At 40.2% G+C, this 13,392-nt stretch overlaps 1 protein-coding gene across 2 annotated transcripts; it reads left to right on the top strand.

Annotated features, from left to right (window-relative positions):
• Positions 1 to 450: 450 nt before the first annotated feature.
• On the top strand, positions 451 to 12,975 carry naglu (N-acetylglucosaminidase, alpha). 2 transcript variants are annotated; one of them, XM_008438182.3, is made up of 6 exons: positions 451 to 936; positions 4,540 to 4,687; positions 6,181 to 6,327; positions 7,797 to 7,882; positions 9,097 to 9,353; positions 9,486 to 12,975. In XM_008438182.3, exons 1-6 carry the CDS (start codon positions 527 to 529, stop codon positions 10,727 to 10,729), a joined length of 2,292 nt encoding a protein of 763 aa, XP_008436404.1. In that variant the 5' UTR covers positions 451 to 526; the 3' UTR covers positions 10,730 to 12,975. The 2 variants fall into 2 exon arrangements, with proteins under 2 accessions (XP_008436404.1, XP_008436403.1); XM_008438181.3 differs by lacking the exon at positions 451 to 936 and adding an exon at positions 2,951 to 3,560.
• The last annotated feature ends 417 nt before the right edge of the window (positions 12,976 to 13,392 follow it).

Raw genomic sequence — 13,392 nt, 5'->3', positions numbered from 1 at the left:
TTTTTGCTCTTTTTTGTTTCCAACAAAAAAGCTCAGGCTCAGCTGAGTGGATCATGTTGTCCTGTAATTAACTCTATTAATCCCGCACAGCATGATGCTGCCATCACCATGTTTTACCATAGAGACGGCATGTTCAGGGTAACACAGAAATACCAAAATGGAAAGAAGTTTGATGATCTCAGTGGCTGCACCAGGAACAGACTCTGAGCTCTCTGTCCACCAGCTAAGGTACTGCACACAACCCTCAAACTCCAACAATCACATAACACTGCATGGTTTAGTATCTGCCTTGGAACACGTTAGGGAAGTTCTGCAAGTTTTTTCTCCCACATCAACTTTCAGTGGAATTCACAAGACCTCAAGGTCTAACTCGTTAGGGCAGTTCTGCGAATTTAATTTTATACAAAAAAAAAGAGCTCTGCCTCTGGTTGGTTTACTTATTATCATGCACCACTTCCTGGTCTTTTTCTAAAAACGTAGCTCATTCCAACCTAAACAGGTGTTTTGTTTTCAATTGGGGTTTAAAATGTCCCCCACTAGGAGCTGTGAAGTAGCTGCAGTTTTCTTCTGGCTTTTTCTCATTGTTAACTGTAAGTTTCCCACTCTGGATCACATCCAGCCAAAGGTTGGCGACGAGGAGCAGGCGCGAGCGGTGTCCGGGCTGCTGAGGCGGCTGCTGGGGAACAGATCCACGGAGTTCATCGTGTCAGTCAACAGGAGTCTCTCCAATGACAGCCTGGATGTTTGTGAGCTCAGATCAGCTAAAAACAATAAAATTGTGGCCACAGGCAGCACCGGAGTGGCCCTGGCTTCTGGGATCTATAACTATCTGAAATATTTTTGTAACTGCCATGTTTCCTGGTCGGGGAACCAACTAGAGGTCCCAAGTCCTCTGCCACAGCTGACCGGCGTGCTGCGCATCAACACCCCTCACAGGTCAGTAACCCCGAAGAGTTCTAAAATAACTGCTGCATGTTGCTGGATTTCAGTTTGGGGCACACAGTGTGCACCAATTAGGACTCCTTTTTCTTCACAATGATTCGTTTTTAGTAGATGAAATTGTAATATTTCAACAATATTTTCCACTGACTTTCTCTTTATGGTATAGGAAACTAAGTATTTTTTGTTGTTTTTACGACACTGTTTCACCAATAAAATGTCAGAACAGTCTCAAGGACTGGAGTGTGATATCTGTGGTGCCACAATTGTAAGAAAATCCACATTTTCTTACAAATGTAAGTTTTTTGGAGTTGTACTCGTGAAAAATTTGCCAAATCCTCTCTGCCAATGCTAAGCAGCTTTTTGTTGAGACCATGTCATGGCGGCGCCTCCATCACTGGAAAAACGAGGCTTGTCATCAGAGCCAATGCCACTCGTGCAGGATAACATTCTGCATGAGTGGCAGTTTAATTCTTTGGGTACAACTTCTATGCTACATCATATCAATGCTTCCCTCTCAAACCTCTAGAGTTTGATAGCTGAGGATTGAATGGCCTGACCTCAGCAACACTGAACTGAACCTTTATGGATCATCTTGTGCGTACCGTTTTGCCAGAGCAACCAGCCACAGCCTCGCCTCAGACAAATGGCTGAGGAGGATTTGGCTTTAGCACAGAGGATTTGGCAGGTTTTCCGGTCGTAGGTCACTGAGCTCTGCTTCTCAACCAATAATACATTTTCCGAACAAACATAGCAATCAAAGTAAAATAAACAGAATTCATTTAATCCTAATGAAACAATCAGACCCTACTGAAATAATGAGGGTGCATAGCAGAGGGTGTTCCAGAGGAACAGAGCACTGAGCATGGTCAGTTGCAAATTAAAGTGACTTGACTGACAGATGGTCTACCTTGTTCCTTTTGTCTGGTTGTAATCAATCATTTTCATTATTGATTATCAAAATCAATAATGAAAATCAGTGACTGTATCAAAGCAAAATCTTGGTTTTGGTTAGTGGCTCTATGAAGGCCTGACTCTGTAGCATTAATCAGTTTTTCTTTAATTGATAGCAGGTGTGAGCCTACCAGTACTAGTACTTACTTACTAGTACTAAGATAGTAATATAATTTTCATTTGGTGAAAAATTATATAAAAGCTGCATCAAAAATGATTAGATTAAGTGTTGCATTTCTATGCAATATCAATGCAACTTCAATCGCCCTGGCCCTTTCATTGTTTTCGCTTTTAATTTGATTTGTGCAGGATAAATGTCACATGAAGGCTGAAAAAGTTTTGATCTGATTTATCAAGATCTAGTTAAAATAACAACAACAACAAAAAAATTCCCAACAAGGTGTGTAAACTTTTGAAAACCAGTATTGGTTGTTTCTTTCTCCCTGGCCGTTGGTAAAACAGAAACACTTTTAAGGGAAGTAAATTACATTCTGATCTCGTGACGTTTTTTAGTCACTTGACTTGTACCTATGTTAGTCTTGTGATGTCGTTCAGGCCCGAGGTAGTTCAGCTATGAGAACCATTGATTGATTTATTTTTATTAGACAACGTCTCTTAAAGGTCTGATATAAGTTTATCACCGTGATTTTGTATGTGTGCATATCTACGGTATGTTCTCCTTGTTATTATCGGTAATGTTTACTGCTCAGTAAATTACTTACCATTGCCAATAGTAAGAAACACTGTTTCCACTAACTCTCCAAAATTGCACTACTAAATTGTACTCATTAAAATTCCGTTGTCTATTTCACGGAATTTTCACTACATTTTGTTTGTTTTATAACTTTTTACTCTTGCATATGATCTTCCAAATTTTGCATATTCCATCTTATTACTATTGTTATTATTTTCTGCTGTAAAATAATTACTCTACATTATTACTGAGGAGTGTAAAAAACACAAACGGTATGAATTGCCTTCTGAAGGATGAATCCAAATGCAGTTGATCTCGGAAAATAATCGGAATTCCCATTTCAAGTTTTTTTTTCCTGTCATATGACAGCCACATTGATCACGTGAAACGCTATGCAAAACCGTTTTCATCTTATTGGGTGGGAGATATGAGCGCGTCAGCATCTTAGTCTCTGATTGGCCAACATGTTTCTGTCAATTACAGTTTCCTGGTTGCCAGCAAATAAAGAAATTCAGTTGTTTTTAACTTCTTCCACACTGCCTACTTGGGAATGCGGGTTTAAAATGTCGTCTACAAAGCCCTTATATGTGGCTCTGATTGTCGTCTGTTTTATTCTAACTGTAAGCTGTAAGTTTTCCACTCTGGACCATATCAAACCCAAAGCTAGCGACAAGGAGCAGGCGCGAGCGGTGTCCGGGCTGCTGAGGCGGCTGCTGGGGAACAGATCCACGGAGTTCATCGTGTCAGTCAACAGGAGTCTCTCCAATGACAGCCTGGATGTTTGTGAGCTCAGATCAGCTAAAAACAATAAAATTGTGGCCACAGGCAGCACCGGAGTGGCCCTGGCTTCTGGGATCTATAACTATCTAAAATATTTTTGTAACTGCCATGTTTCCTGGTCGGGGAACCAACTAGAGGTCCCAAGTCCTCTGCCACAGCTGACCGGCGTGCTGCGCATCAACACCCCTCACAGGTCAGTGACCCGAATCATGTCCCCAGTGCAGCACTGCTCCAATGGAAATAAATAGCCTCTGATAGATCATCAGAGGCCCAGGAAATATTTGCAGGCGATTTAAATTATTTTGCTGATGAGATGTGAGTTTGTACCCTCTAAAATGAGTAACATTTTTTCCGCGATATTGATTTTTTGTTGTTTTTGTGTTTATTTGTTTTACTTTTGATCTGTTGAAACAAATAACCTATTATGACTCTTGGCAATATTTTTCTCATCTTTCCTATACAAGTTTGAGAAGATTTCTTCTCTGCCTAGTACTGGTTTAAGCAGCCTACATACTATGAGTGTAAATCACCAGCTGTATTACAATATGAAATATCGATTTGTTTGGATGATTATATGTTTCTCATTGTATCATATTCTGTCATGGCACGAGTTCGATTCAATGCAGCAATTGATATAATGCCATATCATAGGCCGGTCTTACAATTGTTTACATATCAATTTACAAAAACTACTCAAATATGATTTGATCAGTTCATTTCTTGGTTATTACAGGCAGCAGGCATTTAAATTAACAGGATATTTTCTTAATTATTTTAACAGGAAAGGATCAACTGTTTGAAATAGTCTAAAAAAATTTTAAGTTAACCAGTTAACTTAAAGTGTGTTTGAGTAGTGTCTGTCTTTGGAGGTACTTTGCCACAAAGTATGTCTGACAAAAAGCAGCTGCACTGAGGCAGCAACCACAGAAGTTCATATTTACAGGAAGGTGCTTTCACAGTCTCAGTAAGTTCACGTTTTATGAAGGGAAGTTCTGGTGAAATGGTTGAAGGTTTGCATCAGCTGCCTAAACATAATTTTAAAAAGTTGCCTTTAGCAGCTTCCCTTATGCAAAAACATGTTTTTATATAGTCTATTTCACAGATTGCTTAGAGCTTTTATAGTTTATCATTTTATATTCCAAAGTTAATGGATTTTATTTGGTTGTGTCCAGATTCCGGTATTACCAGAACGTCTGCACCGTCAGTTACTCCTTTGTGTGGTGGGACTGGCCAAGATGGGAGAAGGAGATCGACTGGATGGCTCTGAATGGAATCAATCTGCCTCTGGCTTTCACTGGCCAAGAAGCTCTGTGGCAAGAGGTGAGACACAATTTATATCTCTGAGTTTTAAAAGATCCCTAATTATTTATTAAGCAACAAGTGTGTCTTCTTAATACTCTATTGAAATGATGAATCAGTGAACAGAGCTACTGTTTAAGTTGTGACAAAAAGTAGATTTGAACATGAGAGGCAGAAAAATCAGTGAAAGCTGAGTTATGATTGTATGAACCAGTTACAGTATCCTCATTAAACTGGGGACTCTCTGTACTAACACACACATTTTCTAAAGCTTTTTTGCTGTTTTTGTGCCATGTGGGGGAAAAAATACACTTCTTCAAATGCTTGTCAAAGTGGAGATGTTTTCAAAACTCAGTTTTGGTGTATTCATGTAGACTTTGACTTAAAGTCTGCATGTAGGAGTAGAACTGCCCACTGTCAGTTCCTACTCCACAAACCAGACCAGCAGCATACCAACCTGTACCGTACCATTCACAAGGCATTGGATGGGCGGAAACCTAAACTTCTGGATTTTTCTATACTGAACAGAAATTCTTTAAACTTAATTTAGGATTCATAAAACCTTTATTGTATGTGTTAAAACACAGTCAGTGTTTCCTCCATGAACACACCATTTGATGTCACTGACTCTCATTCAAAATGTATTTCTAGTAACCCTACCACTGCATTTCTGGACAGAAAGAACAGATTACCCTACATGTTTAAGATTAAATCCAGCAAATTGGTGTACACTTCTTTGTTTCTTTCAGGTTTGTCTATAAAACTTTTCAACTTAATAAGGAAACCAACATTACTTTTAAAACGGTACAAAAGAACCCACTTCTTTTTAAGCTACTGTATTTACTCACCAATTTGGACAGATCGTTAATACATTTTTGAAACTTTTATGCAGATGATATTTAGCTGTACCGCTCCTTTTAACATTCTGAGACTGTCAGGTTGTCGATTGCTTCACGTCCTGAAAAAAAGTATGGTCTGGCTGAAAAGCCAATTCAACTGACCCATGACAAGTCGGACCATGGTTTTAACATCTGACAACATGTAGATAAACGTTTGTCTCAAAACAGAAACGTGAAGTTTTTGCTCTTCCTCTCTTTTTCTGATGCGTCTCACACCAACAGTGGAACGATCTTCCTTGGTTTTTATGATGTCTCAAGTCTGGACTGATTTAAGAAGCAGCTGAAATTCAAACATGCTTTAACCTTTAGATCTTTTATATATTATTGAATATTTACTTAAATTCTTATAACCTTAATTTGTTTTTTGTATTTTAATAATGTTTTAACTTAACATTTTAAATGTTTAGGTCTGCTGCAGTTTGTGATTTTCGCTGGTGAAAAATCCTTTATAAATAAACTTTAATAATTTTACTCTGCGGCTGAACAGATTTGGTACAGAACATGTAGTACTTACAGCAGGAAGAGAAAACTGGCTCATGGAGGTTGTTGCTTGGCCTCATTTGGGCAGCAGAAGCTGTGACGACCTCCTGAACCTGTTTGCCCTTTGCCCTTTAGGTGTACCGAGCTCTTGGATTGAACGAGTCGGAGCTGGAAGAGTTCTTCTCTGGACCGGCGTTTCTTGCCTGGAACCGGATGGCTAACATGGACAAGTTTGGTGGGCCTCTGCCTCAGTCCTGGCATGTGAACCAACTGTACCTCCAAGTATTCATTACTCTTTGAATGTCAACACACTAACATTTAATGTTTACAATCAGAGTGACTGTCTAATAATACAACCAGTGAGTGAGACTGTATGAATGTGTTTGAACGTAGAGCAGCAGTTTTGACATACAGACAACATCATACTGTCTGTAAGTCTGGTTGTTGTGTCTCGATTTGCAGCGATCAACAGGTTCCCCTGTTACATTCAGATTAGGATCACTTCCTGTTGTGACTCATAAGCTGCTACACAAAGGGGAATTATTTGCTTATTCATTCTTTAAAGCTTTTTAATGTATTTTTAATGTATTTTGTGAAATCCTGCTGCATCACTTCATTATCCATATGCTCCTAGTGACGCTGATGCTTCTCTTTAAAGGGGCAGTCTTATGTCAAATCCACTTTTTTTTTTAGCTTTGCATCATGTTATGATTGTATTCCCTCGTCAAAAACATTCCTGGAGTGTTGCTTTGATTCTTTCATACATGTTTGAGAAATCGTTTAATCTCCATGGTAACCAGTCATTTATGCATGCATGCTGTGTCGGTCACAGGGCTTCTGTGTGCATCAATATTCCCACAAAGTTGGTAAAGTGTGAAACAGTCTGACTGTGAGACAAACACAGCAGACAACCAGACGGTCACCTAAAGTGAAATATCTTTTCTAAAAACAGTAAATATTTGTCTTAAAGTCCCCTGTTTACTCCTGGAAAAAATAAATGAAAAGGTTGCTTATTGGCACCACAATGTGGCGCCTTTAGTTCAGATTTGTTAGGTTAAAAAAAGTTTACTGGTATTTCACAGACAAAAGGTAATTCTGCTTGAAAACATGCAAACCCAGGTCAGGTGAGGCCAGGTTTTAGGCTGGGAGTGAGATGCTTTCTCCAGTCAAATAGTTTCTGTATCTCAGGAGTTGAGGGATGGCGACCCGGTTCTGATCTAATGTGGTGAAGACAGAACTGAACTGGGGGGAAGCTGTAGGTTTTCCAGCTGAACTTGACTCTAACCCTCATCTGTGCTCCTTAGCTACAGGCTGTGACTGAAAGAATGACTGAAAGAATGAAGTGTGTGTGTGTGTGTGTGTGTGTGTGCGTGTGTGTGTGTGTGTGTGTGTGTGTGTGTGTGTGTGTGTGTGTGTGTGTGTGTGTGTGTGTGTGTGTGTGTGTGTGTGTGTGTGTGTGTGTGTGTGTGTGGGGGTTGGGGGGCTTGGGTAAGGGGTATCTGAAATGAGTTTCCTGACTACAACAGCTAGCGGTCTCATGAACTGAAGCCACTGCTGTCAGTGACTAGAAATCTAATGAGGTTTCCTTGTATACATGGTGGTCTTCCGTTTACTAGAGATGTCCCACTAAGTCTAGTTGTAGAGATACTATGTTGTGATTGGCTGAGGTCATGATTGGTTTAATTAACAAGTAAATTTTTTGAGTAACTTGTTGTGGACTGAATCCTCATCACCTTTCCTTCTTCCTGCAGTTTAAAATCTTAGAGCGGATGAGAGGTTTTGGAATGATACCTGTGCTGCCAGCCTTCTCAGGGAACGTTCCCAAAGGAATTCTCAGGTAACATATCCTTATTTTTCTCACACAGTCTAGGTATTATTTTTAGTTGTGTTGTGTTCAAAAGTAGAGATTGGGAACTGATCATGAAAGTCTGTCCTTTCTTCCACTGAATGAATGAATTTGTCTTTCATTATTCATTAATTGACGGACGCTTTTATACATTGTTATTAATGATAGTCCTTAATATAAATACAAAGGCGACGATCTGCTGGAGCTCAGTCATAAGAGTCACCTGAAGAAGAATAACGGCTCTAAAGCCAAACTGCCATTAAACTCTGCTTCACTCAATAAGTCATTTTGTTTGTAGTTTTTATGCGGTTAAGATCAACTTCCCTGTGGTCACGCTTCACAGTGCAACAAAAACTGGAAGCGGTTATATCAAACAATCAAACGAGAAGTGTGAAGTTATAATCTAGTGATTAGTACGACTTTGGAAATTCACAAAAAATAGAAAATATTGTCAGGTTGGCAGTCTTACAAAATAATGACTTAAATTCTTTCTGTACCCACAGGACAACACAGAGACACATTGGACAAACACACACACACACACACACACATCTCTAAAAGCTATTTAGTTTAACCAATGGACCTCACAATATGTTTTTGGAATAATATTACACAAGTCACTAAAGAATTGGACTCATCCAGGATGTTCATGACTTTCATGCTTAGTTGTGCACTTGCTGTTTGTCCTGGGGTGGATTCACTTTGTCCTGGGTGACCAGGACAAAGTCAAATCTGCCAGGTTCTCTAAAGATAGAACCTGGTTGCTTCTTGGACATGAACAGTTAGATTCAACATTTTAGGGAACTGATAGCTCACAATGGACCCCAAACAGTTCCATTGTGACCTGTTTGGGATGCAGCCTTTATCCCAAACAGAGCAGTGGAGAAAAGGTTTTTGTTCTGCCTCAAAGGTAGACGGGAGGTACTGTCCCAGTGGAAGCAGATGGGAATCTGGTCTGGCTCTGTAGATGGTTCCTTCTTCTTTTTTCTTCATATTTTCTTCTTTCCAGGGAATTGGGGGTGTGGCTAACTTCGAAAGAAGCAGTTCCACAATAAAGATTGAATTTGGAGCAGTTTGGTGAAATACAGATATTCTCTGAAGGGAATCTGCTTCATCTTTGCTTCACCAACTGACAAAAAGCAGACCTGTCACAGTTGGCTCCTATGTTTCTGTCTGACCTTGTGTAATTGGCCTGTTGTTTCCAGGTTGTACCCGAAAGCCAATGTTACCAGGCTGGGACCATGGGCACATTTCAACTGCAGCTTCTCATGCTCCTACATCCTGGACCCAAGGGACCCGCTTTTTCTCCAGATTGGCAGCCTCTATCTGTCTGAGGTGGTAAAGCAGTTTGGCACAGACCATATCTACAACACTGACACCTTCAATGAGATGACCCCACCTTCTTCTGACCCCACCTACCTGTCTGCAGTCAGTCACTCTGTTTTTGCCTCAATGACCGCCGGTGAGTGTCTCGGTGTCTGAAACTTTGTTCTTGTATCAAATTTTGAATCTGACTTTGCTCCACAAAGGCACCATCAAACTTTTACAAAAGATCTCCTTGTTTTGACTCCCCTCCAAATGTCTTTCCTTCCAGTTGATCCTAATGCGATCTGGTTGATGCAAGGCTGGCTGTTCTTCAGCGATCAGACGTTCTGGAAGCCGCCACAGATCCAGGCTCTACTCCACGGAGTTCCCCTGGGAAGAATGATTGTGCTGGATCTGTTTGCAGAGGCTGATCCAGTTTTCACATACACCGAGTCTTTCTATGGACAGCCCTTCATATGGTGTATGCTGAACAACTTTGGGGGCAACAATGGTTTTTTTGGTACAGTTGAGAGCATCAACTCAGGGCCTTTTAAAGCCTTACACTTCCCAAACTCCACTCTGGTAGGAATAGGCATGACACCTGAGGGTATTGAGCAGAATCCTGTTATCTATGAGTTAATGAGTGAACTAGCATGGCGCAAAGAGCCAGTCAACCTTGCAAAGTGGGTGTCCCTGTATGCAGTACGGCGCTACGGTGGCATGAATGATAACCTGACAGCTGCATGGAAGCTCCTATTCACCAGTGTGTATAACTGCACCATACCGGGGTATGTCAATCACAACCACAGCCCCCTCGTTCGCAGGCCCTCTTTTCAGATGAGGACAGACCTGTGGTATGAGCCTGCTGACCTATTTGAGGCCTGGAGACTCTTCATGGAAGCGGCTCCTTCTTTTATGTCCAAAGAGACCTTCCAGTACGATCTAGTCGATGTGACCCGGCAGGTCCTGCAAGTTCTGACATCGTCTTTTTACCAGGATATCGCAGATGCCTTCGCCAATAAAAAAATGCCAGAGCTGCTGACTGCGGGTGGCGTGCTGGTGTATGACCTCCTTCCTGAACTCAACCGACTGTTGAGTAGCAACCAGAACTTCCTGTTAGGGATGTGGCTGGAGCGAGCCCAATCAAAGGCCCTGAATGAGAGAGAGGCACAGCTTTACGACATGAACGCCAGAAACCAAGTCACTCTGTGGGGTCCCAGCGGCGAGATCCTGGACTATGCTAACAAACAGTGGGGGGGTCTTATCGAAGACTACTATGCTCAGCGGTGGGGGCTGTTTGTCCAAACGCTTGTGGAGTGTCTGGACCGTGGACTTCCATACAAGCAGGATTCCTTCAACCAGGCAGTTTTCCAGGTTGAACAGGGATTCATTTACAATGGCAGGAAGTACCCAACCAAACCTCAGGGAGACACTTATGAGATCGCCCACAGAATTTTCCTCAAGTACTACCCTCAAGCCATGAAGAGACTACAACAAATGGAAGAAAACTCTCCCATCTCCCCCATTCCATGACCGTCCCAGTGCGTTGGTAAATAGACACTGTCCAGATATATACGGAAATAATCTGTTGGTATGATTTATTGAAATGAGCAGCTGATTGCTGTGCATGGTTTTATTGGGAAAACTGTAACTGTTAATTTACTGATCATTTTTACAAAAATATTTTTTGGTAACACTTTATTTGAAGGGGTGTGCATAAGACTGACATGACACTGTCAAAAACATGACATAACGTCTGTCATGAACATAAAGAAGTCTTTATGAATGTCTGACTGTTGTCATGAAGTGTCATTTGGTAACTAAAGACACTTTTAATGCAAAGTTGCTCTAAAAGTTGCATTAAAAGTACCAACTTTGCATGATTTTGTAAATGATAATTTAATGCAAAGTTGGCACTTTTAATGGACTTTCAATGCAACTTTTAGAACAACTTTGCATTAAAAGTGTCATTATTTACCAGATGACACTTTATGACAAAATGTTACCTACTTTTTAAAAAAGGAGCATATTAAGGCTGCAGTATGTAAGGTTCATAAAGAAAGGTTGTTTTTAAAAAAAAATTTTTTTTAGCATATTTGTTAATCCTTCCCGCGGTCTTAGCGCAACACTCAGGAGGAGCGCGGCAAATGTCACGGTCAGACAGCGAGGAGGGTGACCCGTCAGACTGTCGGTTCCTCAAATCATACAAAAAAGACTTGTAAAAGAACACAAAATATCTCCATCAAACAACACCCATAAACGTGTCAATACATTTTCTCCCTTATAAATACAATTTGGTGCGTTCACAACCAAACGACACAGGAACTGTGTTGGTTACATGGTTTTCCTTAGTGATATGACCTCCGACTCGGGGTTTCATCTTGATTTCTAGATGCATGTGCCGAGGTTTCTGTGTCACCATCTCTCACCTGAGCTGTCGTGAAGCTCTGCATTCAAGAAGCTGCAGCATAGCAGAGAGCAAAGGAGAGGGTTTGAGCAGCATGTACATGAGGGTGACTGTAAACACTAAGGATCCTCCCCCTGGCTCTGATTGGCTGTTTCTGACGGAACTGTGTAGATGGCTGTAGGGCCACAAGAAGCAGCAGAGGAACTTAATTTTTTATTTTATTTTATTTTTTCAGATTACATGCATACTGCAGCTTTAATAGTTAATGTGGTTGAAAATGTGAAGGCTGTGTTATTGTTCAAATTATTTTGTGGGGTTTTGATTAGGATGTATATCCACTGTTTGAGATGAACGCTTTATGCGTTTAACGCTTTATGATCATTCTACTTTCTTTAAATAGTGCCTGCTCACAACAGAATCCATCTCAGGGGACCATACAGTAAGACGAACTGATTCAGTACAATCCATGCATCACACCAGGTGGTAACAGCCAGAGCGGGTTTCTGTCCAAACACCGGCTTCCTGCTCCGATTCCTCTATTTTCTAAAGTGAATTGTTAATAATAAACAATTACATTTAGAAGAAGTTTTAGAAGAAACTATGATAATTTAGTACCAATAATCCAGGCGAAATTACCTTATTTCAAGATATGTTTATTTCAAAATATTTTTTCTTCCGGCATTTTTCTGTAGTTAATGGATTAATCTTCTCTAGCTCTTAGGGAGTTAATATTAACATATTTCCGGAACGTTTAATTTGAAAACACTACAGCCTAGTGCAGATGAACTATGAATTGTTTCACTTAAACTGCAAGAGAAAAATATATGTTTTTCAAAATTTGTGCTTGACGGGTTGCATCCTCTCAACACGTTGGCCATGACCAACTCTCCCCGTCGGCCCCAGTTATCTGGTTTACCCCTCACCTCTTCACTCGGTACCGGAGCCTCAGCCATGAACCCATCATGCTCAGCACTGAGTTAGAGTATGAAAATCTACAGAACACAGAAAACTGCAAACGTTTTTCAGTCACAGAAACACTTCAGATGTAGCCTAGTTAATATTGAAGGTCCATGTTCTGTCTGCTGTAGTAGAGCAGGTTTCTCTGCTGCTCCCCTGCTGTGTTTTTAGTTGTTGTGCCACATTGGTGTTGAAGCTGTGATCATCCAATGATATTTTGAATTTTCAGCCAGATATGCTGCCTTCATTTCCTTTTTAGATGGAAATAAATCTGTTTTTATTTTCTACTTTGGGGGGGGGGGTCTTTGTTCTATTATTTAGAAATACGTTTTATTAAATATTTTGAATGACTTTCCATTCAAGTTAAAATGATATTTTCTGATTACATTGCATAATAAAATATTTTGAAGATAGACTCTTTTATTTTACACTATTTACCATTTTTCTGGTAACATTTTTTCACAGATATAGTAAATGACTCTTCCACATACTGCAAACTGGAACCCAGGACTGCTGTATTAGCCTTGAGACAACCTGGATGAAGAAGAGTAGGAGGCCAGTCACAATTATCAAATCAATTAATTGCATGATAAATTAAACTCAATTTCCATATATTCCATTTCTCTTTTTTTCCCCTCTAATAACTGGATGATAAATCTTCAGTTTGGTGCGTTGGTCTAAACTAGCTCTTATTTTCAAAGGACAGTTTTGTTTACAAAGACTTCAAAATTCATTTAATTTTATTTTGGATATTTAAAACGTCTTCCAGTTCGAGTTAAATGTTCATTAGAATTTAAAGTTTACAGATCTTTGAGAATGTGTTCTTGCATTA

The sequence above is a fragment of the Poecilia reticulata genome, chromosome 19 (assembly GCF_904066995.2).
Source record: "Poecilia reticulata chromosome 19, P_reticulata-male-v2, whole genome shotgun sequence".
Taxonomy (NCBI): Eukaryota; Metazoa; Chordata; class Actinopteri; order Cyprinodontiformes; family Poeciliidae; genus Poecilia; species Poecilia reticulata.
The sequence above is the reverse complement of the archived record's forward strand: the minus strand, read 5'-3'. Positions and strand labels throughout refer to the sequence as shown.